This window comes from Primulina tabacum, chromosome 14, assembly GCF_025594145.1.
Source record: "Primulina tabacum isolate GXHZ01 chromosome 14, ASM2559414v2, whole genome shotgun sequence".
Lineage (NCBI taxonomy): Eukaryota > Viridiplantae > Streptophyta > Magnoliopsida > Lamiales > Gesneriaceae > Primulina > Primulina tabacum.
This window is the reverse complement of record NC_134563.1, coordinates 427,404-454,097: the sequence shown is the minus strand read 5'-3', so window position 1 is coordinate 454,097 and position 26,694 is coordinate 427,404. Positions and strand designations below refer to the sequence as shown.

At 34.9% G+C, this 26,694-nt stretch overlaps 2 protein-coding genes across 4 annotated transcripts; both read left to right on the top strand.

Annotated features, from left to right (window-relative positions):
* Positions 1 to 3,298: 3,298 nt before the first annotated feature.
* Positions 3,299 to 6,804, top strand: LOC142525676 (ferritin-3, chloroplastic-like). Its single transcript, XM_075630034.1, has 8 exons — positions 3,299 to 3,473; positions 3,739 to 3,822; positions 4,386 to 4,446; positions 5,342 to 5,428; positions 6,063 to 6,125; positions 6,218 to 6,283; positions 6,407 to 6,470; positions 6,554 to 6,804. Exons 1-8 carry the CDS (start codon positions 3,301 to 3,303, stop codon positions 6,601 to 6,603), a joined length of 648 nt encoding a protein of 215 aa, XP_075486149.1. The 5' UTR covers positions 3,299 to 3,300; the 3' UTR covers positions 6,604 to 6,804.
* A 582-nt stretch (positions 6,805 to 7,386) lies between these two features.
* Positions 7,387 to 19,009, top strand: LOC142524289 (U11/U12 small nuclear ribonucleoprotein 65 kDa protein). 3 transcript variants are annotated; one of them, XR_012814864.1, is made up of 12 exons: positions 7,387 to 7,532; positions 11,062 to 11,228; positions 11,305 to 11,565; positions 11,656 to 11,737; positions 11,837 to 12,028; positions 12,501 to 12,656; positions 12,745 to 12,915; positions 17,684 to 17,771; positions 17,938 to 17,996; positions 18,209 to 18,492; positions 18,582 to 18,647; positions 18,788 to 18,843. XR_012814864.1 is itself a non-coding variant. In XM_075628195.1 (11 exons), exons 2-11 carry the CDS (start codon positions 11,101 to 11,103, stop codon positions 18,884 to 18,886), a joined length of 1,302 nt encoding a protein of 433 aa, XP_075484310.1. In that variant the 5' UTR covers positions 7,387 to 7,532; positions 11,062 to 11,100; the 3' UTR covers positions 18,887 to 19,009. The 3 variants fall into 3 exon arrangements, 2 of the variants coding, with proteins under 2 accessions (XP_075484310.1, XP_075484311.1); XM_075628195.1 differs by lacking the exon at positions 18,209 to 18,492 and having other exon boundaries at positions 18,788 to 19,009; XM_075628196.1 differs by lacking the exons at positions 7,387 to 7,532; positions 18,209 to 18,492 and adding an exon at positions 10,447 to 10,611 and having other exon boundaries at positions 18,788 to 19,009.
* Positions 19,010 to 26,694: the final 7,685 nt, after the last annotated feature.

The following is a 26,694-nucleotide window of genomic DNA, read 5'->3' as shown; positions in this document are numbered from 1 at the left end:
GAACTAGCTGTTGCATCAATTGGTTCAGGAGAAGAATTAACAGTGTGATGGCATAGAAAGCTCGGGCATATGTCAGAACGTGGGTTGAAAATTCTCTCAGAACGGAAGCTGCTGCCAGGACTTACAAAAGTGTCACTACCCTTTTGTGAGCACTGTGTTACCAGTAAACAACACAGATTAAAGTTTGGCACTTCTACTGCCAAAAGCAAAAGCATATTGGAGCTGATTCATTCGGATGTTTGGCAAGCACCGGTTCTATCCCTAGGAAGAGCGAGATACTTTGTCTCGTTCATTGACGATTTCTCTAGGAGATGTTGGGTGTATCCAATCAAGAATAAATCAGATGTTTCCCAAGTCTTCAAAGATTTCAAAGCGCGAGTTGAACTTGATTCAGAAAAGAAGATCAAGTGTTTGAAGACTGACAATGGAGGAGAATATACCAGTGACGAGTTTGATGCATATTGTCAACACGAAGGCATCAAAAGACAGTTTACGACGGCTTACACACCTCAACAGAATGGAGTGGCGGAGCGGATGAACAGAACCTTGTTGGACAGAACAAGAGCTATGTTGAGGACTGCATGTCTAGAAAAGTCATTTGGGCAGAAGCAGTCAAAGCCGCTTGTTATATTATCAATCGTTCTCCTTCAGTGGCGATTGATCTGAAGACTCCGATGGAGATGTGGAATGGGAAGCCGACATATTATTCTCATTTGCATACATTTGGAAGTCATGTGTACGTTCTGTACAATGAGCAAGAAAGATCGAAGTTGGATTCGAAATCCAGAAAATGTATCTTCTTGGGTTATGTTGATGGAGTAAAGGGGTTTCGCTTGTGGGATCCTACTGTTCACAAGCTTGTCATCAGCAGGGATGTTATCTTCGAGGAAGATAAAGTAAAGGGAGACAAAGGTACACTGAATTCAGAAACTACTATATTTCAGGTGGACAATAAGACGGACGAAGGTCAAGTTTCTTGTGTAGCAGTACCAGAGCACGAAGAACAGGAACATGTTGAGTCTGAAGTTTCCAATGTGAGGCAGTCAACTCGAGACAGAAGACCACCAGGTTGGCTTTCAGATTATGTCACTGAAAGCAACATTGCATATTGTTTATTATCAGAAGATGGTGAGCCATCGAGTTTCCACGAGGCTACTCAAAGCTCGGATGTATCCTTGTGGATGATAGCAATGCAAGAAGAGTTGGAGGCATTAGACAGGAATAAAACTTGGGATCTTGTTACACTACCACAAGGAAGGAAAGCCATTGGTAACAGATGGGTCTATAAGATCAAGCGTGATGACAATAACCAAGTGGAGCGGTATCGTGCAAGATTGGTGGTAAAAGGGTATGCTCAGAAAGAAGACATTGACTTCAATGAGATATTTTCTCCTGTGGTTCGGCTTACAACAGTCAGAGTGGTGTTGGCATTGTGTGCGGTGTTTGACCTACATCTAGAACAGATAGATGTGAAAACAACATTTCTTCATGAAGATCTTGAAGAAGAAATCTATATGCTCCAGCCAGAAGGTTTTGCGGAAAAAGGCAAAGAGAACTTGGTTTGCAGGTTGAACAAATCTCTGTACGGTCTCAAACAGGCGCCGATGTGTTGGTACAAGAGATTTGATTCCTATATCATTAGCCTTGGATACAACAGACTAAGTGCAGACCCTTGTACATATTTCAAGAGGTCTGATGATGATTATATCATTTTGTTGTTGTATGTGGACGACATGTTGGTAGCAGGCCCCAACAAAGATCAGGTCCAAGGATTGAAGGCACAGTTGGCTAGGAAATTTGATATGAAGGACTTGGGACCAGCAAACAAGATTCTAGGGATGGAAGTTCACCGAGACAGAAGTAACAGAAAGATTTGGCTTTCACAGAAAAATTATTTGAAGAAAGTCTTGCAACGCTTCAACATGCAAGATAGTAAGCCAATATCGACCCCTCTTCCTGTTAACTTCAAGTTATCCTCCGAGATGTGTCCTAGCAGTGAAGTAGAGAAGATGGAGATGTCTCGAGTACCATATGCATCAGTAGTGGGAAGTTTGATGTTCGCTATGATCTGTACAAGACCGGACATTGCTCAAGCAGTTGGAGCAGTTAGTCGGTATATGGCGAATCCTGGACGAGAGCATTGGAGCACTGTTAAGAGGATCCTTCGATACATTAAGAGTACCTCGAATGCTGCATTATGTTATGGAGGATCAGATTTTACACTCAGGGGCTATGTCAATTTAGATTATGCAGGTGATCCTGATAAGAGGAAATCTACTACTGGTTATGTGTTTACGCTTGCAGGGGGAGCAGTGAGTTGGGTTTCAAAACTGCAGACAGTTGTGACATTATGTACAACAGATGCAGAATACATGGCAGCTACTCAAGCTTGCAAGGAGGCAATTTGGATTAAAAGGTTATTGGAGGAGATCGGACACAAACAAGAGAATGTTTCTTTGTTTTGTGACAGTCAGAGTGCCTTGCATATCACAAGGAATCCAGCTTTTCATTCCAGGACAAAACACATTGGAGTACAATTTCACTTTGTGCGGGAAGTAGTAGAAGAAGAAAGTGTGGATATGCAGAAGATCCATACAAAGGACAACATAGCTGATTTTATAACTAAGCCAGTGAACACTGATAAGTTTGAGTGGTGTAGGTCCTCAAGTGGCCTAGCAGAAACGTAAGCAGTAGGGAATGGCAAGATTGAAAGGATATGTGGAGATGTGTTTGATTCTCAATCAAATCTCCAAGTGGGAGAAATGTCGGCAAATAGGAAATGCATTTAATGCATTTCCTGTTATGATTAATTTTGCTGAATAAAACGGGTTGGCAAAGTTGAAATAGTTGACTAACATTTCAGAAGACGGAAGATGTGTTTTACGCGTATAAAACGCGTCTTCACACGGACAAGAGGCTCTATAAATAGAGCTCTCTCCTTCATTCTGAAATCATCTCTTTTTCGAGTTTTCTCTCATCCTATTAGTTCTATAATATTTGTGAGGTGTTTGTTCTCCTGTATTAAGAGAGTATGTGTTTTCTTTGGAAACACAGTGAGTGAGTTGTACACCATAAAATATTATAGTGGAAATCTTTTCATCTTGTCCGTGGTTTTTACCCTAATAATTTTTAGGGGCTTTCCACGTAAATCTCGGTGTCCAGTTTATTCTCTATTTTCGGGTTTTATTATCTCAAATTCCGCACGTGGGACCAACATTCACTCCGTCTCTTCTCCCTCCGCGGCGTCGCGATCCGATGGAGTTGTTGCACCACATTTGCGCCGCCGCTAGCGTGGGAGGTATGGTCATGAATGCGGCGAAAGAGGCCATTAATCGCCCCATTCTCGACATCATTTTTCAACCGTTCGAAGAAGTGAAGAAGGAGCTCCTCCTCGTCCCTACTCTTTCTCAAGTCTCTCTTGCTCGCCACAAGTACTCTGACTTCTGTGAGGCCGCCATTAATGAACAGATCAAGTTTGCTCACCATTTTATTATTACTCGATCGTTTTATTCATTTTGAGTTTGTTCTACTACTGTAATTTCGAGAAATCTGTTTTATTCAATGTAGCAGTGTCTAATCCTGCACTGCGGGATCGGTGATGGAAATGATGTTGATCGGTGTTACTTAACTTACTCTATAGATATTAGACCTGCTTTTTTTTTATCTGTTCCCTTACTGCAGATCGATATATATGTTAAATTCTTGACCCAATTAATTTTGTTTTCTCTTGAATTGCAGCGTTGAATATAACGTTTCGTACGTGTATCATGCAATGTATGCCTACTTCGACAGAGATAATGTTGCTCTTAAGGGGCTCGCCAAGTAATTTTCTTGATGCTATACGTATATGACATTTGTGTTTTTCACAAAAGTGTGGAATGTATCGTCAAATTTTATATTATTTCACATCATCAAATGTTGATATGATTCTAAAAACGGGCATTTCCAAATCGAGCCGTGGTTTGGCTAAAGCTAAGCCTCGTGGGCAGTGGGCGCAGCCATATATGGCCACCCGGGCTGACCCATTTTTTAAAAAATTTATATATTAATTTTGGATTAATTTGATATTAGGTCAGTGACCTCAATTTAAAGGATTTTTGAGTTTAAAAATTTTAGTCTGCGTAGCTATGCTAAAATGAGCTAAACAACCAGACTATTCCTTAATCATATGAGAGAATAAAGCAAGGGTATCGATCTATGTTCAGAAACTTCATGAAATTGAACTTTTAATAAATCTATATTTCGATGGATTACATAACATTGATATTTTTGTATATGAGATAATCTATCATTTAAAATAAATTAAATTGGGACTGAGCTAACAACAATGCAAAGAGACTATATTACTTTACTTTTACATGAGTTATAAATAATTGTCATTGTAGTTTTTTCAAGGAATCTAGCATAGAGGAGAGGGAGCATGCAGAAAAGTTCATGGAGTATCAGGTTATTTGTGCTATCATTTGCTTTTTAATACTATGATCAAATGAGTGGAGCTGACATCTTGATTTAGTGTAGGCAACAATATATGATAATTAATAAATAAAAAATATATAAATCTTTCGATCAAGTAATCATCAAGCACCACAAAATAATTATCTTATAATTGATATTTTCGAGTCTTCGTATATTGAAATCTTTGCACAATACCTTCATTATCGATTGCTATAAATATTTCTTTCTTTGCATAGAAATTGTGCTACCCTTCATCCATCACCCATTTGATTCAAGGACTCTATCTACAATCGCAGTCACTAGTAGAATTAATATAAGATATATTATTAGCAACTTGATTATTTATTTAAAGGCAATTTCTTGTAACTGTGTAGTAATGTATAACAAATTTTATTCAAAAAGAAAATTGCTATATAACATATGGTGTAAGATGTTAAAGTTTAGAATTTAAGAAGTGCACAATAACTCAACGATTACTAGGTAAATTACTATTTTTATAAATTTGCAAGGCGGAGCCGTATGCATCTCCACCTGGACTGTGGCCTGGGTGGGTTCTTCTATTTTTAATTTTTTTACATTGAGATTTTAGCCTAGTCAACTCAAACATAGAAGGAAAAACAGCGCCCATAAATGTGAAAACTTTTTTATTTAGCCCTGGCATCACGGGTATAAAAAAGAAAGACAGAACCAAAGAAATTAAGATTTTACCTCAGAAAATCTAATTGTCATTAACTTAATTGATCGTATTATTTTATATTTTATTAAGAAAATTTTAGCTCAAGATGTATCAAATTTTTGGCTCCACCACCATCAGTGTAGTTGCCCACACTAGGCTAAGGGTAGCTCCGCTTGTTTTATGATCTCAATTTGTTCTTATGATGTGCAGAACAAGAGAGGTGGACAAGTCAAGTTGCAGTCTATGATGATGCCCATATCTAACGATGATCATCTTGCGAAAGGAGAAGCATTGTATGATAGGTTTTCTACCTAAAAGTTGCGTGATTATTATTGTTGTTGTTATTCCAGTTGATTCGGAAAATCTTATTGATGTATTTATCTTTTTATAATTGAGCTTCTCTTTAATCTCGAATGGAGAAATGATTCCGGTCATGTCCTGCTTGAATATTTATGTTTTTATCAAAAAACTCGAATGGAGAAATGATTCCAGTCATGTCCAGTTTCCTGCCTAAATTGTTGTTCAGTGGAGTCTGGAGGTCGTGTGTGCTATCTTCTCAGTATGACTTTTTTACTCTTGAATATTGTTCCATTAATACTTAACTACATCACGTCAAGGGCTTGAATTGAATGAATTTCTCCTCATATGTCCATTGAATTCTAGTATTTATACCTTTTACATATTCGTCGTGTTGTCTGTCAGCTGCCATGCTATATCAATAGAAAACAGGGTATAGAGACTTAGATAAATGGTTTGCTTACATTCCTATGGTTAAAAGGTTTCTGGTCCAGATACCATGATGCTTATGCAACTTTACAATATAAACATATTTTTTTGGATGTGAAATGCAGTTGAATTCAGTCTGGTTTATGGCAACGTGAACCTTTTTTTTTCTTTCATATTTGCTGATTTGTTTCACAATTCAAATCCAGCTATCGAGTTGGCCTTGTCCCTGGAAAAGCTAACCAATGAGAAACTTCTGAATCTGCACAAGGTTAGATTGCTGCATTTACTTCCACATTAGCACAAAGTTTCTTTTCTATTCTTTGCATTAAAGGATCACCATTACTTTTGCGTAATTGATAGGTTGCCGAAGAGAACAATGATATTCAACTGGCTGATTTCCTGGAGAGTGAATTTCTGGTGGAACAGGTGAAGTATCTATATTCTCTTACGTTTTTTGCAATTATTATAGTGACACTAATAAAACCGATAGACATTTTTCAACTACTGAATGCCCGTTTCAACTTGAATACTAATTGTGTCGCTGATCAGGTCGAGTCAATCAAGAAGATATCCGAATATGTTTCTCGGCTGAGGAGGGTTGGCAGAGGCCATTGTATCTTTTCGTTCCTTCCTGTTTATTTTTCTTTAGTGGTTATTTATATTTTCTTAAATCTTACCCGTGGATGTCATTTCCAGGTGTTTGGCACTTTGATCAGATGCTTGTAGCTGATGCAGCGGCAGCTTGAGAAAATGTTGCTATGTGTACAACTAGTTGATGGTGCCTCACATATCTGCGATCTTCTCTGAATAATGTTTCGTAGTACTATTTTTTCAGTTCAATTCAGTCAGAGCTATTTTCATGCTTTAAGAATGATTGAGGAAGTAGTTTTGATTCAAAAACATAACATGTAATGCTATTTCTTAGCAATTGAGTTGCTATTTCATATAATCTTTTATTTGTTATTATTTTGGACATAAATTTTAAAGTGTCACCTGTAAAAAACAAAAAGTCTTTTTGCTTTCAAATATTTTAAATTGTGATCGTAAAAGATGATTAGATTTATGGATGAATTTGAATGATGTATTTGAAAAACATGAGTATATTTCAAATATATCATAATTACTATTGTATTTACATGAATTAATATGAAATGAATTTAAAATTCATGTAACATAAATTCATTGAAACAATCAAAAATATTTCAATTATTTTCTTCTATGATCGAATTATAGTAAAAATTATACAAGATTTTCAACTTAAATATCAATGAGATTGGAAATCCGTCTATGTTAACACCTAATCTGACGGAAGAATCAAGTGCGAAAACCAGACGCGGAATAGAGGACCAAATGAGGTCAATTGGAAAACGGAGGATGAAATCAGGATAGTGACATAGAAGATTGGTTAAACAAATAATTATCCCAAAAAGTAATTATTCAAACGGGTTTCGATATTTGGGCCTCATCTTAAGGCCCATATGATAGTTAATTATTTATCATCAGTATAGTGGGCCGATATTTGTTAATCCCATATTTGTTGCTAGGGTTTCTAAGTCTGCATTTGGTTTTTAGCGCTCGAGTCTGCAGTTTCATTGCAGAAGCAAGACGGCGGAGAATTCAGCGCCACCGTAGTCGGACGCTGCTGTCCTTATTCGAGTCCTTTATAAACAACATGGTTAGTTACTCTTCCACTTTCTCTCAGCTTCTGCAATCCCTTGATGGAACTTTACCATCAATTTCCTTTGATTTTATTCTAGATAGAAACGGATTTCATTGATGTTACCTACATATGATTTCATTTTTATGCTGTGTCTACGTACTTGAAAACTTTGTTTTTCTTTTTGCCCAGATGTATATAGCATTTTCTATATGACGAAACGGGCTTTAATTTGTGTTTTTTACTTGCTTACCTAATCTTTGTCTGTTTGCCATCATTTAAGTTTCTGATTTGGTCGAAAAAATTATTGAGTTTGGACAAAGAATTATTTGGAAAAAATTGCAGTCGCGTTATTCTATTTTTTTTTTGTTAAGTAGAAGCTGTTTTAAGATTGGTTTTTGATACGATGCATAAGTTGAACTTGATTAAATTTTGGAAGCAAAATTAACATTTCTGTTTTTTAGCTCTAACATCGACAAAATGTGTGAGAACTTGGGCAATGTTTGGTAAAGTTTGTTAAATATTGTTTACGTTCTCCCAAAACAGAAACAAACCTACACAATCTCCTAAATTTTTTTTTTAAATACTAATGTGACAAGACCAAAATTTTAAAAGGCAGCAACATGGAGAGCTAAATCCATAAGATTCCTATTATGAATACTAATGCTAATGTCATGCACTCTTTTTGGCAAGAAAGTTACTGTTTTCATATTTTTTCATGAAAAAAGCCAAAACTTATTTTCAAGTATTTATGAAATTATTTTCAAATTTTGTTGAAATTTGATTGAATAGAATATATATTTTAACATTAACATTTACAAGTTTTTATGAAATTATTTTCAAAGTTTTGTTTAAAGAAGTGAACAAACTCATCGTTTTTTACGAAAATAAGATGAAATATAATTTTTAAACAAATATTCAGGCGAAAAGTTGCCCACTAAGAAGACTTCATAGCTAAGAAATATGTAAAAAAAACAACTAAAGAGGAATTGGTTAAGTTATAAGATAATTTGTAGCTAGGAACTTTATGTAACCAAAATTGAAAAAAGCAAAAAATGTATATGGTTAAGCGTGCATGACATTAGCTGGGAAAAAAATAATTCTAATTTGAATATTTAAATTTAATCTTAAGCTTTCCAAAAGTGTTTTGCAGTAAATGATAGCCCAAAAACCTCTTCTCGATTAACTAAAACTCAATAAATTGGAAAGTATAAAGAATAGACAAGAGTATAACCTCATCTGAGGACTCCATTTCTGACTCGCTGCCTGATAAATCTTCAATGTTAGTTTCTGAGGATAATTGAGGAGGAGGAGGGTAATGGGTAGACCACAAAAGTGAAAGCCTACTCAATCTTCATTTCTTCATACCAATCTCGAACTTTAGACCCGCAGATATGTCTTCCATTATCAGAAACGAGTTTCCGGGTATCTCGTATCGACAAACAATATTCTTCCATAAGAACTTCAATACTTCGATTTTTGTGATTCTGGTTACGGGCTCGGCTTCCACTCATTTAGAAAAATAATCTACATCTACTAATATGAATTTTCTCTGACCTCGGACAACTAGGAAGGACCTGCCGATGTCCATTCCCACTGGTCGAAGAGGCACGGTGCCACAACAGCTTTAATGAATTCGACGAGCCTCGTTTGGAAGCTCTCGTGTTTCTGACAATTATGTCAAGATCTGACCAAAGCAGATGCGTCCTTTTGGAGGGTTGGACAAGAGAACCTAGACAGGAGAACTTTGCGAGCTAGGACCATACATCCCAGATGATATCCGCAACACCATTCACGTATTTCCTGGAGAACATAGTTGGCCTCCTCTTTCCCAATGCATTTTAGAAATGGTTTGAGATAAAAACATCTTGTACAATCTATCTCCAATCATTATGAATTGGAGGGCTCTTCTCTTGGTTTCTCGTGCTTTCTTTTCTCTATGTGGAAGTTTTTCATATTTCAAGTACTAGTGAAGGTCATGCCTCTAATCCCTTTTGTGTATACCATCTACTATCGTGTTTACGTATTCTAGCTGAGAGAAAAATTCATGGCCCATCAAGTCGAGCTTGTTGGGTCGGGCGAGAGAGCTGGCCAATTTGGCGAGCCGATCTGCCTTCTCATTATCAGAACGATGTATTAAATCCAGAATGAGTTCGAAAAATTCTTCTTTGGCCTTATCAAGTGCCTAAGCATATTTAACCATTTTACCATTCTACACATCGAACTTCCCATTACTTTATTGTATAGCCAATATAGAGTTCGAATATAGAACAACTCGAGAAATTCTCAAATTGCGGTCCGCTTTGAGCCCTGACAAAAACGTCTCATATTCAACTTCGTTATTTGATGCTCTGAATGCTAACCAAACCAAAAACCTTGTCTCTTCTCCCCACGAGGATATGATCACAATGCAGACTCCACTTCCCATTTGACAAGAAGATCCGTCCACATATATCTTCCGTTGTTATTCTTGTTGTAGTTGTACAGTCTCTGTAAGGAAATCGACTAGGGCATGTGCTTTTATTGCTGTTCGTGGCTCATACTTGATATTATACTCATTGAGTTCGGTCACTGATTTGATCAATCTTCCCGAAGCATCTGGGTGGGTAACAATTCTTCCCAGGGTGCTATGTGTGAGGACCGTGATGGAGTATGACATAAAGTAAGGCCTCAACTTTCTTGTTGTAATGAACTAAGTCAGAGCTAATTTTTCTTGAGCGGTGTAATTGAGCTCCGACCCCTTCAAAGCGTGGCTAACAAAATAAACAGGCTGGTGGGCTGTTCCCCCTTTCCTGACGAGGACCGAACTGGCAGCTCGGGGTGTTACTGATAAGTAGATAAGCAAACCTTCTCCCCGAACTAGTTTGTTGAGGACCAGTAATTATTTTAAGTATGCTTTTGGTTCTTGAAATGTCTCCCCACTCTGCTCATTCCATCCGAAATTTTTGGTTTTGCGGAACATTTTAAAGAAAAAGAAGCTCCGATCAACCGACCTGGCTATGAATCGTGCCATGATAGCTATCATTCTTGTTAAATTTTGAACTTTCTGAATATTGCAAGGAGAGCTCATCGAGGCTAAGGCCTGCAATTTCTCCGGGTTGCTCTCTATTCCTCTAATTGTACCATATATCCTAAGAATTTTCCTTTTTGTACACTCAATATACAGTTGTTTGGGTTTAGCTTCAATCTATATTCACCAAGTGTATGAAAAATATGTTCTAGTTCGGGAATGAAGTGATCGATCATCTTAGTCTTGATCATAATGTCATCCATTTATATTTTGATATTCTTTCCGATATGCTCTTTAAACACATGATCCATAAACCTTTGATAAGTGATCCAAACCTTTTTGAGTTTGAATAGCACGACAAGGTAACAGTACGAAAAAACAGGCCAAACACCATCATGATTACCTCTGCTCGGCTCCTTAGCAAGCTTATAAAAATTTTTTTTGTGAAAAAGCTTATAAATGTTAATTTTTTTATATTTTGTTATTTTTAATTATTTAATTAAAGAAAGTAAAATTAATTTATTTTTGTTTATGTAGGTGTGAAGCAGTTCAGTGGCCTAATTGTACCCTTTCCGGATGGCGGAGCTGATAGAAGAAGAAAGGGTGGTAACCCTGTTGGTTCGCCATCTTCCTGAGGCAATTCCCGATGACATTCTTTCGAGACTGTTCTCTCACTATGGTGCTTCTTCTGTCCGCCCCGCGAGGTTGGTCGTTGATCAATCGTTTGTCTCAAGTTTTCCAGTTCAATGTCTTGATTTCTTTCTGTAATTGTTTTTGCAGGGTGAAAAATTGTGCTTTTCTTGATTTCAAGAACGAATCTTTCGCGTCTCATGCTCAGAAACACCTCCACGGGTTGCATTTTCTTGGTAAATCTTTGTCAGTTGAGACAGCTCGCACGGTGGCTGAAAATACCGACATTCAACACGGCAGGAAGGAAGTCACTTATACTCTTTCCCAAGGTTCTTCTGATGGGTTTAGACGGCCAAGCGAACCGATTGCTGAAAAACTTGGTGTCGACTATCCATTTCCTCCCCACTTCGAGTATGTCCCATTTTCGACATTCCTGATTGGTTTCATGTCACTTACTGTATATCTTCTAGTTCTAACCATAGCTCCTCTGGGTTCGCTTAGATATGCATACCCACCACCTGATGGTCATATTCTGACCAACATTGTCAACGCTCTCATTGCTGTCCCCCGCTTTTATACACAGGTCACATGTAGTTTTACGCCTTTTTGTTTTCTTCCTTTTAATTCATATTCCATTTTGCATTTTCTCCTGCTATTTATCCTTTTTGATTCATCAATACAGGTTTTGCATTTGATGAACAAAATGAATATTCCGGCTCCATTTCGGAAGGCACTGCCTACTCCTCCTCTACCAGTGTCCGTGCCCGTTCCTCCTCCTTCACCACCACATTACCCTCCTCCTCCTCCATTATCCTCAGAAACTAACATTGAAGATTTATCAGGCAGCGAGTCAGAAATGGAGTCCTCAGATGAGGTTATACTCTTGTCTGTTCTTTTTATAAACTTTCCAATTTAAAGAGTTTTATGTAATCGAGAAGAGGTTTTTGGGCTATCATTTACTGCAAAACACTTTTGGAAAGATTAAGATTAAGAGCATTTTTCCTGTTTTCTGTCTTTTTTGTTCAAAGATCATGATAATGATTTCCAGTAGTGAATGGTATTAAAACCTGAGTATTCATGATGCCTTTTGTTGATCTCAACTTAAGCAGTTTAGGGCTTCATGCATTTATACTTGGAAAGAGATGCTTGATTCTCTCAACGTGGAAACATAACTACAATCATTTCAGATTTAGGTCATTTAGCCCATTTGGGTTCTGAACCTTTTGGTTGAATTTTGAAAATCTGCGATCAGTCATGAGAGTACTTACTGGTATAGCTGTTTTTCTGCATGGCATGCCATTTTGGCAGGTGCCAATTGTGTGTTTGTAATGGTTTATGAAGTGCAGGGAGAGAGAATGCCTAAGCGAAAGCGTATCAAGAGACAACCTATCGTTGGCCCTGCTGTAAATAAGGATGTGGCTCACGAAACTGTTGGATTGAAACCAGCTGCCTTATTGCCAAAAGAGAAGCCAATACTGAAAAAAAACAACCCTATAATGCAGGTTTCACCATTTGACCTCTTCACTTTATTGTAACATGGTCTTCTTTTAAAGACATTTTGTAATTTATAGAGAGCCTATATGTTTGTAGATACGAATAGCACCAAAGCAGATTCGACCTGATAAAAAGGATGATGATAACATCACGGAATTGCAAGAGACAACCCAAGGGAATTCTGATCAGCAACATTATGCTACACTAGAGGAACTAGAAAGTGGAAAATTGCCTCCGGAGGAAATTTTATCACTTCCTAGGTTTAAGGTATCAAATATGTTCTACCTGTTGATCAATCAATTATGATTTTACTTCCTTTTCCCCTTAGTTATTAGACTGGTATCAACACTACTAAGTTCCAACTAGGATTTTGTTACTGTAGCTGATAAATCTAACTGTTTTATGTATGTTTTTTTTGTATTTGTGCTCTGTCCATTGACCTTATTCAATGCAAACTGGTTCAACACATAAATTTTATGTTTTGTTAGTGCATGAGGTGATTATGATGATATTGAAAAATATTTACCAACTATTCCATAATGTCAATTCTTAAATACTATAATACTAACTAATGGCATTGTTCATATTATTTATTTTGACATCAGTTTTTTGACTAAAGATTAGGTAAAATATTAGGTTTTGGGAAGACAGATGATGGGAGAATTCCTCTTTTCAGTATCTTCGCGTCTTTATTCCAGATTTCGATGGTCCATAATCATCCTATTTCTTACTAGGCATAATTCAATTTTTCATCCAATCATTCCACTCTCTCTTGAAATTTTTATTTTCAGCGGGATCTCAAGGATGATGAGGCAGTTGAGTTAGGTTCCTTGATCGAATCCTTAGATAGGGTCAGCTTGATCGAAGGAGCGGAAGACATTAGGGAGTGAGTTTGGGATTCTTCATGGCAGTTTTCAGTAAAAATTTTCTTCGAGTCTTTCTTTTCAGATTTCAGATATCCATATTTTTCTCTTTCTCAAGCAATTTGGAAAGCGTCTATTCCATCAAAGGTGTAAGTATTCTCGTAGATTGTAGTGCTTGAGAAATTATCAGCGTCTGAAATGTTGCAAAAAAGGTTTCTTTCATGTTCTATTTGTCTAAATTGGTGTGTGTTATGTCGGCATGAGCTGGAGGCTTAGGATCATTTGATCATCCATTGTCCTTTTTCACGCTGTCTTTGGTTCAAAGCATTGGCGGAGTTCGGCTTGATTGAGTATCTCTGAGATCTAACGTGAGATTTATTCGCGGCGGATCTCGGTCGTGATTTGCGGAGGAGGGGTTAAATTTTTTGGGATGTGGTGGTGCACTATTTGAGTTGGTCTGTGTGGATGGAGAGAAAAAATGAGGATATTTGAAGATTAAGAAGACTCGATTGAGGAGTGTAGGGACAAGATTAAATTTAGGGTTTCATTCTGGAGTTCGAGAAATGTAGAGTTCATATTGTTAATGGTCTCATATTTGTATAGGAATTGGGGTATGATATTACGTAAATCTATGTTGACTATGGATCTCACATTGTTTCATATGGACATCTGGTCCGCTTTTAGCAATTATTATTTTTAATCAGTATAATATTGTTTCTTATAAAAAAAAGATTGAGTTTGAACTATTATCAATCAGTGAGCACCAAGAGGTCAAGTGTGAAAACAACCCCTGCTATCCCTGCTTTCCATTATCTTCTTTCGAAAGTTAGCATGATTAACTTAGATTGGTCTTCTTCTCAGCATTTTAGAAACCTGATTCCAACATCCAGAATGTAATTTGGTGCAGCAAAAACAAAATTGACACATTAAAAGTTTTTAACATATAAATAAGAATAGATAGGAAAATCATGATCCTTTAAATTCTATATTCAGTAGTATGTGGGATCGAAGATGATGGTCGGGACTTGAGAAATAGTTGTGAAGTTGAATTTTTACTCCATGGTTAGGAAGAACCTAAAGACGAGATAGGTTTAGAGCTTGAGAAAACATTTTTAGAAGACGAGGTCAAGAAGGCAGTGTTTGAGTGTGACGGATGTAAGGTCCCCAGAGCCGGATGGATTTACCTTGGCGCTTTTTCAAAATTGTTGAGAAATTGTTAAAGGTGATTTAATGAAGGTTTTCAGTGAATTCTACGAAGATGGTGTTATTAATGGTATTACCAATGAGACATATATGTTTGATTCCGAAAAAACAGGATTCGATCAAGGTCAAAGATTTTATGCTTAGTAGCCTTACTACTAGTCTATATAAGATCGTAGCTAAAGTGTTAAATGCAAGGATGAAGAAAGTATTCACATACAATATCAGAACTTTGGAATGCATTCATCGAGGGATGACAAATACTTGATTGTTGTCTTATTGCGAATGAGTTAGTGGAAGAAGAAAGGTCGAATAAGAAAAAAAGGTGGGTTTTTAAAATTTATTTTGAAAAAGCATATGATAATGTTGAATGGAATTTTCTGGATTTTGTATTAAGGGATAAGGGATTTGGAGACAGATGGAGAAGATGGATACAAGGTTTTGTGTCGAATGTATCGTTTTCGATTATGATTAATAAGAGACCATGGGGTAAATTTCAAGCACATAGAGGGCTTAGACAAAAAGACCTTGTATCCCTATTTTTGTTTAATCTGGTAGTGGATGTGTTGGGAGATTGATTGACAAGTCAAAGGCCTCGGACTTAATTAGAGGTTTGGAGGTGGGTCGAGAAAGGTTTGAGATATTGCATATTCAGTTTGCGGATGACACACTGTTTTTGGTTAAGAAGATGGAACATATCAGATTTTTGGTGGACGAAATGAGGTCGTTTTGTGAAATGTCAGGGCTAAGAATCAATTGGGAGAAGAGTGCTTTGTTGGGTTTAAACTGCGAAGAAGAAGTGGATGAGTTAGCCAAACAAATCGGATGTGGTAGGGAGAAATGACTAATTAAATATTTGGGGTAGCCTTTAGGAGGTAATCAATCCTTTGAAACAATCATTTTGGGAATTGATCATGAGTCAGCTATCAAAGATATTGGCAAGTTGGAAGAAATCATTTCTGTCAAGAGGCGGAAGGTTAACATTGATTGCAACCATTTTGAATGCTTAGCCGATGTACTTTATGTATATTTTTAGGGTAATAAAGGGCGTAGTGGATGCGATGGAGAAGATTATGAGGAATTTCCTTTGGGATGGAAGTGACGGTGAAGCACATTGTCATCTGGTTGCTAGGAGCAGATTTGTAGACCAAAAAAGAGATGGGGTTTGGGAAACAAGGCTTTGTCGTGGAAGAAAATTATAGTGAGTAAATATGAGTTACAAGAGAATGGTACGTTCAGATGCCTATGGAAGTTTATTTTTAGATCTTGTCCGATTTTTCATCTACTAGTGAGATCAATGGTTAGAGGGGGACTAGAATTAGGTTCTGGGAGGAAAAGTGGTGGGGGGAGAAGTTCTTCCTTTCGGGATCTTCATCCATCTTTATTTAAGCTTTCTTCGGCTCATAATTTACCTATATCTTATTTTGCTTCGTTTGAGAATTCGTCCTTTTCCCATTCACCGGACCTGCATTTTCGGAGAGCATTGAAGGATGAAGAATTAGACGAGTTGAGTTCATTATTAGGAGTTTTAGAGAGGATCAGATTGATTGAAGGGGTAGATGATGGACCTGCATTTTCGGGGAGCATTGAGGGATGAAGAATTAGACGAGTTGAGTTCATTATTAGGAGTTTTAGAGAGGATCAGATTGATTGAAGGGGTAGATGATGTCTGGGTGTGGGATGTGGATCCTTCAGGTCTCTTTTCAGTTAAGTCATTCTTTGATTCCTTCTTTTCCAAGAGCCGCTTCCCCGTCTTTCCGTTTTTTAATGTCATTTGGAAGATTCCGATTCCAACCAAGATTCAGCTAGTTTTGTGGACGACGGTTCTGAGCAAGTTACCGACCTCTGAGATGATGTAAAATAGATGACCTACGTATGCTCTGTGCCCTAATTGGTGCGTGCTGTGTTGGAAGGTGACGGAAAGTCAAGACCTCATGTTGATTTATTGTACTTTCACAAGTGGATTGTGGGCTAAGGATTTGAAAGAATTGAGATTGGTTTGGGTGGTGCCAAAATCGACGCAAGATTTATTCGTTAAAGATCTTGGACAGTTTCTCGGTACGAGGGACAAATTTTTTTGGAGAGTTGTAGTTCATGACATTTGTTGGTCCGTGTGACTAGAGAGAAACAAAAAAATTTTGAAGTCACAGATGAAGAGTTTTGGGAAAAGATCAAAGATTAAAATAGCTACTTGGATTGAATCTCATGTAGAATTTAAGAATGTTTCGAGATTTACCGAGAGATTGAACTTTTGTGTATTGTTGATTTGATTTGTATATTGTTCAACATTTATGTATTTAAAACCCTTTTAATGTTTAATAAAATTTCTTTTCTTACAAAAAAAAAAACCTGAAGATTGCCTTGTATAGCTACTCGTTTTAATGGTTTTTATAAAAGACTTATGTGTGTTTGACAGATTAGCAGATGTATTCTAGAGACTTTATCTTGTATTTAGATATTAGATTGTCCGCAAGCACCCACTTGGGACTAGTAAAAATAAGAAGATTGATAGTTATGCAATTGCACATGAATTTAATTTGAATGCTATAGACAAGGTAATTTCGCCCAAAGGAAAAACTCTTCACGATGGTTTTGAAATATATTAGATGAGTTAATTCTATTTTCTTCGGTATGGAAAACAATAAGGAATGGTGTCCACATGTTCTACTATTTTTCTCCGTGTGGCACTTTCCTGGGCATTAAGACATCCACTTTTCCTCTATTTACTGCATTCCTTAACGGCACAAGTCACAACTGATGGGAGGTGGGTGCAAAAATCATAGAATCACAACAGAGTCTGTTGGGGCATGAAAATTCCTAGAAATGACATTTACAGGAAGATACTTTTGATTAGATGTGTGCAAAAATCTTCAATTTGATATGATTGTTGTTACTTCCCTGGCTTATTCTTTGAAAGGTTCATCGAGATTGATGAACATTTTACCTTTTGTACTTTTTTTTCCCTCCAACAGAATTATACTACTGGGGATCCAACTCCTGTTTTGTACGTGAAGAACTTGGCTAAAGATGTAGTTGTTGACGACTTCTACTTTATATTTGGTGAGTTTTGAAATGCCTTTTTATCTAGCTTATTTGTCTTCCATTAAATTTGTTGTGCGCGCTTTCTGCCATAGTTATTGTAATAAATATGATGAAAGAAAAAAACTTTGATACTTTGTATTTTTCTGATTGATTTTTGTTCTTGTAATTTCTTGTCTTGCTACAGGATCATTTTTTGGAAACATTGACGAAGCTAAGTCCAGTCTACTTATTAAATTGATGCAGGTGAAATTATCTTACTCTTTCTGGACCTGCAACCCAAAAATATCTAGCTATTTTTGTATTTTAAGCATATGCTATTTTTTTAAATTTCCACCCTGCCCCCCCCCCCCCCCCCCAGTGGAAAAAAATCTATGGTCTTAGAGCCTACCAGCCATTCGTACATGTCTAAGGTTCTGGTTATGTGTGTCAGAGATAATGCTAACTGTTTTGTGTAGAAGTGAAACATTCGGTATTCAATGACAAGAACAATGATGGAAGCAGTTCCAGTTGCTTTTTACCTTAGAAGTTTAAGCACACGTTCTGGCTTCCGTAACTAAATGACGTCAGGTGGGAGAAGATCCATAATTTTACATTATGCATAAAATATACCGGCCAAATGTGAATTAATGGATAAATTATTAGTGGTGTCTTGGAGTTTGCAAACTTGCTATGGAAAGTACATCACCTAATGATTGACGGATTACATGTGTGGGGTGCAAAGGTTTACACCATGCTCTTGGTGGGTTTCCAACCTAGTAAAATGCAAGATACCATCTGTTATATTTAAATGGACTTGCAACTAAAGTGTTATACCACCTCTGCTTTTAGGAAGGCAGAATGAGGGGCCAAGCATTTGTTACATTCCCAACAGTTGAACTTGCTCGTAATGCACTGGTATGTTTTGTGGCACTGGAAGTTACTATCTTTCTTTCCTTTCATTTGTGATTGGCTTTATCTTATAGACCTTTTGGAAAATGGGGATTTTGTTTTCCTAGATTGGAGGTTGAATTAATGGTGTACATGGTCTTTTGCAGAATGCAGCAAATGGATATGTACTTAAAGGCAAGCCTATTGTTCTCCAATTTGGGAGAAGTCCTACTTCTGCCAAGCCTTCTGTAGAGAGCAACAATTAACACTTGATGCTCCATATTGGAGAAATTTGGATCGATGTAGTATACAACAGCATCATCATATAATGTATTCACTTTCAAGGGCCAAATATTCTTATACACAACACAACCTAATCACTTTACTCATCCTTGGAATTCAGAATCATCGTTTCCTTCATCAAACTAAACTACAAACATGTTACGCATGTTTAAAAAGTAATAATTTTCCTACTCAAAAATAAAATAGTAATAATTAAAACAAAATCTAATCAACTCTATGTTTAAAAAGTAATAATTTTCCTACTCAAAAATAAAATACTAATAATTAATACAAAATCTAATCAACTCTATGTATTTGTAAAAAATTTAAAAAACATTCACATTTGTTATATGATAAGATATTTCTAATCAACTGATACTTGACTTTTTTTTATTTATCAAATTTATCCTTTAACTTATGTTGATGAAACATGTATTATAGGAACTTTTCAAGGTAATCCTATTTCCTTTAAGTTCATAACTAAACTTGTTTATAGAATTCTAAATGAATTACAAGAAAAAATTGATAGGAAAACTTTTCAGATAAATTTTTTAAAAGAAGAAGTTAATATTTTAACTATAGATGATAAATTACAAAATCTTAAATTACATGAAAAAATTAAACTTATTTATAATAAGTTCTCATTAGAAATATGTAATGATCTTCCAAATGCTTTTTGGAATAGAAAGAAGCATATTATATCTCTTCCATATGAAGAGAATTTAATGAAAAGAATATTTCTACCAAGGCTTGTCCTTGTCAAATGAATTCTGAATATTTAGAATTATGCAAAAATGAAATTTATTCTTTATTAGAAAAAGGTTTGATAAAGCCTTCTTAATCTCCTTGGTCATGTACTGCTTTTTATGTTAACAAACATTCTGAACAGGAAAGAGGTGTTCCAAGATTAGTCATAAATTATAAACCTCTTAATAAGGTTTTGAAATGAATTAGGCATCATATTCCTAATAAAAAAGATTTATTAGACAGACTTGTTCATGCAATTATATTCTCAAAATTTGATTTAAAATCAGGATTTTGGCAGATTCAAATAAAAGAATTTGATAGATATAAAACTGTTTTTAATGTTCCAATAGGACATTATGAATGGACAGTAATGCCATTTGGCCTTAAAAATGCCCCTTCAGAATTTCAACAAATTATGAATGATATTTTTTATAATTATAGCAATTTTATAATTGTTTATATTGATGATATCTTAGTATTTTCAAATGATATTGAAACGCATTTTAAACATTTAGATATGTTTAAAAATATTGTTATTCAAAATGGCCTTTTTATCTCTAAATCTAAAATGATTTTACTTCAAACCAATATTAGATTTCTTGGTCATATGATTGAGAAATGAAAATAATTCCTATACAAAGAAGTATAGAATTTGGTTCAAAATTTTCTGATATTATAACTGATAAAACTCAGTTACAAAGATTTTTAGGAAGTTTAAATTATATTTCTCCCGATATTAAAGATCTTATTAAGGATTCTGCTATCTTATATGATAGGTTAAAGAAAAATCCTTTACCTTGGTATGAAAAACATACCATGGCTGTTAAAAATATAAAGGAAAATGTTAAAAATCTTCCTTGTCTTATGCTTGCTAATCCTCAATGGGATAAAATAGTTGAAACTGATGCTTCAGATATAGGTTTTGGAGGAATCTTAAAACAGAAAGATCCCCAAAATAAACAAGAATATCTTATTAGATTTTATTCTGGTAAATAGAATAATGCCCAGAAAAATTACTCCACAGTAGCAAAAGAAATCTTAGCTATTGTCAGATGTATTTTGAAATTTCAAGATGATTTATATAATCAAAAGTTTATTATAAAAACTGATTGTAAATTTGCAAAATTTATGTTTAATAAAGATTTTAAACATGATATTTCTAAACAAATGTTTGCAAGATGGCAGACTCATTTAGCTCCTTTTGATTTTGAAATCATTTATAAGAAGGTGAAGATAATCACTTACCAGATTTCTTAACTTGAGAATATTTATCCTAATGTTTTCATTTACAGATATGAATTCTCGAGGAAGAGGAGAGTCCTCTTATAGAGGGCGAGGTGGTAGGGGAAAACCCCCTAATATTATTGCACAGCATGGTAAACAGAGGCTAATAACCCAGAACTTATCCAGTTCATCAGCCAGTAATACTGAGCAAAATAATGAGTTATACAATGAGTTTCAAGAATTTTTGAAACAAAAGCAGAGAAATAATACAGATTCTCAATCTTCAGCATCATATGCTAATATCATCAAAGAAGATGATAATTATTCGGCTCTATATACAGAGACAAAACATCGTGAATTGATTCTTCTTATAGAAGAAAAAGATACCCAATGGGAAAAAACTCTATGGACTATCATGGAAAGATATTTAACCAATACATCATATGTATATGGTTCTTACAAACAAAGAGGATTTTATGAAAATCTTCTGTTATCTACAAAAAGTGTTGATATAACTCACTTTTTCAGTAATACTCAGCAGAAAGGAAGTTATAACTTCTCGAAGTTCATTATCAAAAAGATAATATCTATTGAAGAATGGGGTATATCTCCATTGGTTGAAAAAGAATTTTATTCTGAAAGTCATAAAATGAGTTTTAAATTTAATTTTTGGGATTACATTGAGAGTTTTAATAAAACTCTATTCTATGAAAATGAAAAAAAGAAACATACATGGTTTCTAAAGATTTGTGAAAATGTTTTTCATTATCCTGTTCCAAATTGGTTTCTAATCTGGTGGAAGATATTTGGTCCATCTGCAAAGATTTTGCCAGAGGTTTTTAAAAAACCCATGAATACTTGGTTAAATGTTTCCCCAAGTATTAAAAAATCATTCTCTGAACATTGGATTGATGGTAAGATTTTATGTCTATTTTTCATGGAATTTGGAATTCCTTGGATCTGGAAATGGCAACCAGAATTTGGATATACTGATGAAGGAATCCCTTGCATATGGCGAGTTAGTTCCACAAAATTTTGGGACAAATTATTACGTGATGATCCAGAAACTGGAAAGCCTTATGGCTATGAAACTCTTCATCAAATGGAGGAAAAAGTTTTATTATATCAGACAGAATTTCACAATCAACAAGAAAAGGAAAAGGCCTCTATGAGTCCATTCAAGATTCTTACTCAGAAGTATTCTGAGATTTATTCAAAAGAAAAAATGATTGAAGTTTATATTGAAGAAATGAAAAAGGATCTTTTTCAGAATATTGGATGTTCTGATTCAAAGTCAGATAAATCTATAGCGTCTGAATCTAGCGAAAATCAATTCATACATTTAATGCTAGATGCATGATGCACAAGATCCAGAGGATGATACTCCTCAATTATCTCAAATAGATGACATATTTGAAAATCTGAAGAAATCTTTAAAGGATAATATCAAAGATGATTAAAATCGTTGCAAGTGGAATCTCACTATTCAAAGTTGATGGAATAACACATCATGGCATATTGTGACAAAAAGTGGGTGGCATATCACTTTTAATTTTTGAATTTTGTAACCATGTTACTATTTGCTTTAATAAAGCATTTTACTATTTTTATTTAGAGATGAATCCGGGGTTTGATGTCCGGCTTTTCTATCTATTTATAGGATACTTCTGTGTCTTTAGATGGACTCGGTCGAGTTTGCTCCCCTCTATTCTCTCTTGTAAAAAACCCTTCTGAAGTTTATAAATAAAAGTTTGCAGATTCTGATAACAACTTTGTAAGTTCTTACTGTTTTTATTTTCTGTTTTTATTTACTGTTTTAAATTTTTATTTTTCATAAGATTAGCCTGAATGACAGGCTATAGAATTCGTGCTAAATTATTACCTTACTATGACATGATCTATATTTATTTGTTCTTGGAATCAGATTGAGATAATAAAAGATCTATTTAATTTTTTAGAATTTAATGTAATATAAGAGTCTTTGGTTAGAACATAAGGTAAAAAGATGAACCAGGAAATGGTAAACACAAGGTTTGAGTTTAACCAGGAAAAATAAATTCATGTTGTAGCCTTTCAGCCTGCTTAGCCGAGAAATGGCGTTTAAGGCGTTTATGGGTGATTTTTATGAATTTATGATTCTCTGGGATCTCAGTAAAATCCTCTGTTATTTAATTTCTTTGGTATATCTTTTATAAATCCTTTAATGTTTTGTAAAAGTTCCAAATAAGAATCTTATATTCATTATTATTCTGAGATTTAAATTCTTCCTTTTCTTTGCTCAGTATGAGTTGAAAATGGTATATTGGCTGGAAACCAATAACCTCCATGTGTGCGAAAGCCACTAAGGAAAAGTTTGGTATAACAATGCCACGTATCAGATTTCTCACTTTGATCCCAAGCCTCAGATGGTATCAGAGCCATGGAAATAGACTGGATAATAATTTAGCACTTTTTATTCAAATGAATATTTTCGGTATGAAAGAAACTGTTCAAAACAGTTTAAATGAAGAATATGATTTACCTGAAAATTTAGATTTATTGAAAAATGGACTATTCCTAAAATAGATTCTAAAATGATTTATAAGTTAGGAACCTTTGAAAGAATTGGTTTTAAACAGGTAGTTAAAACTACAGAATCATCAGTACCACTTCATAAAAATGAAATGGTTATTAGATTGTTAAACAATAAAGATATTTTGCCTTATAGGAAAAATTACAGATTCATGCATATAGGTTTAATTCAAATAGCTTTTAGACCTTTAACATTAGAAGGACTACCAGAAAGCTTCATAGCAGCTTTAAGAGTTGGTAGAAAGTTGAATTGGAAACAATCCCTTATGGGAATAATTCAATCTAGTCTGGCACATGGTCCAGTATATTTTGATGTTTATCCTAATTTATCTTTATCTTTGTCTGATATTAATATATTAGATTCTTTAACATTAAATGTTAAAGCTCATGGTTATAATTATACTCTTGGTACAGAAGTTATATGTATCTGTTATCGTATTTATTATAAACCATTATTTACACTGAATCCTATGTGTAAAAGAATAGATAAAAAATTAAATGAAACTATTCTTATAGAAATTAATTTTAATAGATCGAATATTACAACCCGTAGATCTATAAAATGGGAAGAAATTGAATTTCCAGAAAATTGGATAATTGAACAAGTTGTACCTAGAAATCCTATAATAAATAGAGATTTACAACAAGTTATACAGAATAATGAAGGATCTGTTCAAATACAGTTCAATAATGAACAAAGAAGATTATTACCATCTTTTATTCATTCTTTTATTTCACCATTAGATTATATGGTGGATATCCCTCAAACTTCTAGAGCTTCTACTTCTCAGATAAGAGAAGATGTTGAGTCTTCTGTACAAAATACAGTAGATGAGTTAATAATAAATCAAAACAATATTGTTCATAAAAGTAACTTTCAAAAAGTTAGAGAAACTGATACAGTTTCAGAAATGAATTTTGGTATTTAATGGATAGTAAATCAAAAATTGATTTTACTAAAGGATCTATTGCTAGAGCAAAGATCAATGCAGAATTTTATTTACCTAAATGAGAATCTTTCAGAGATTGGTACTTTAAAAGTTTCTCTGAAGCAGAATTTGAGTATATCGTTTTGAAATTTTATAAATATTGTGAAAATCAGAATAAATTAATACATTTTGTTTCTTGGTTTTTTAAAACTTTTATCATAGATTATATTTCTATTCTTGAAAGAAATTATAAACTTTCTTTTGGGCAGATTCAAAAATCTGTTTATCCTACTCAACAATCTTTTATTATAGAAAAAAATAATAATAAATATAAGATTCTTATTTGGAACTTTTACAAAATATAATAATAATATAAACCGAATAATATGTGGAGAACAATGGGAAAAGAGGTTTGGAAGGGCATTTTAGTAGTTACATGTCCTCGCTAAAAGGAAGGCAAAGTAAGGGAGCGTTATGGCTTAATCGACCTTTCGTTCATTCTCTTCATCCAGTTCCAGCTTCTCTTTTCCTCCCGCACACGCGCAGCTTTCCAAATCCAAATAAATTCATTCCATTTTCGTTATCCATGGAAAACCCACCTCGAGGTTACCGAAGAAAACTATGTCAATAAAGTTCTTACTAGGCTTGTGGTGCACTTTTGTAACACCTTTACAGCTTTGGAAGAGATTGGTATCAAACTGTATACGTTTTCTATCTACTGTTGACGATGTTAGGTTCTCATTACTAGCTATGGAATTGATTTAAAACTAGTTTACGTGGGATCTTTGATTACATTTAGCAAAAAAATTTCTTCAACACAGTTGCAAAAAGTTCAATCACACAGTATATTGCAGTATGAGTGTTTGGAGGGTTAATTATTTTCTCTCTGACATTTTCAAGTAAGGGCATTGAGGAAGTTAAACAGAGAAATAAGAAAGGAGTCTTTTTCCTGCAAAATGGAAGCTTTTTATTCTATGGATATCTCCAAATGGAAAAATTCTGGGCCCTTCCCCTTTTTAATGTTCTTTACACCGTAATGCATCATTGAGCTAGTCTTGAAAGACAATTCCATCTTCAGGGGCCATATTGGTTAACATATGATTTCCCTCCAGAGGTCAGGGAAAAACTTAAGCAGCAGTTGGTTCAGACTGGAAAGGTCAGGCACAGAAATGGTAAGCACTACTGCTTACTCGAACTATCATAAACTCCATTGTGAACTGTGGGCTCTTTATGCTCCTGCTTTCAGGGTTAATCAGTATACCATCAATTAAGTTGCATTGTTCATTCCCAATTTTTGGATCGAAGTAGACTCTAGATTCAAATCTGTACCTTTTTTATTTTCCCTGTGAACTTTTTTCCCTCTTATTTAAGAAATTACTCAAGAAAAGGAACTGCTAGTATATCTGTATATGAGAGATACAATAATGATGGCATCGGTGAAGCTCATCCAATTAAACTATTCTAGACTACTAGATTATAGAGAGCGATCAAGAGACTAAAATTGAGCTACCGTAGGGTGTCTGATAAGTGAAAACGAAATGGTAAATACACAGAGAAAATGGCCTGGCCAACGTAGTTTTGGTATTGAAGTGGATCACTCATGCCATTGCTGGTTACACTGTTCTCATCCTTTACTTTTGTACTTCTCAGAATGATATTCTGGTTATAGTCTTGAACAAATACTGATCACTTGTGTTACTACAGGTTTCTTTTAATATTTACTGGACAGGACGAAGAGATCTATCTTTCAGGTGATGGGACTGAGAAGGCGAGTTTGGTGAAGGTCCCACAACAAATTGTCGAACTTGTTAGTTTTCTTTTGAACCTTAAAACTGTGAAATGACTATTCTCGTGCAGGTTGAATTCTTGCTAGATCCAATGGTCCGAAGTTGATTTGCACATGTGACGTTCACAGAAAAAAAGTGCACTCTCGATTTAAAAAAAAAAACACTCTCCATATGGCGAAATTAAAATTGGATACTTGGATCTAGCATGAGAGTATTAGCATCTCAATGACCATATCTTGAGTAGATCGACAAGATCAACCAACCTTGCTATGGGATGGTAATTTGTTCCCAGTGTCTGTGTGGTGTCGGTTATCAGCGCTCGATCACTATGTCTTGCTTCGTAATTTTGTTTCATCCATTTTCTTATGAAAATAATTTAAAAAGTTTATTTGTAATGTCATACATCTTCCCCTACATTTGTATCTCCCTCCTTGCATGCTACTTTTATGTATTTTTTTAAGAAAAAATTTGTAGTATTAATCATTTAAATGATATTTTATGCTTTAATCCTTGCATTATAGAATTGACTATTGA

Coding starts and splice junctions, on each gene's coding strand:
- LOC142525676 (XM_075630034.1), top strand. CDS start 3,301: ATGGTCATGAATGCGGCGAAAGAGGCCATTAATCGCCCCATTCTCGAC. Junction 3,474..3,738: donor GCCATTAATGAACAGATCAA/GTTTGCTCACCA, acceptor CTTGAATTGCAG/CGTTGAATATAACGTTTCGT. Junction 6,126..6,217: donor AACTTCTGAATCTGCACAAG/GTTAGATTGCTG, acceptor CGTAATTGATAG/GTTGCCGAAGAGAACAATGA.
- LOC142524289 (XM_075628195.1), top strand. CDS start 11,101: ATGGCGGAGCTGATAGAAGAAGAAAGGGTGGTAACCCTGTTGGTTCGC. Junction 11,566..11,655: donor CCATTTCCTCCCCACTTCGA/GTATGTCCCATT, acceptor GGGTTCGCTTAG/ATATGCATACCCACCACCTG. Junction 18,648..18,787: donor AACTTGCTCGTAATGCACTG/GTATGTTTTGTG, acceptor GGTCTTTTGCAG/AATGCAGCAAATGGATATGT.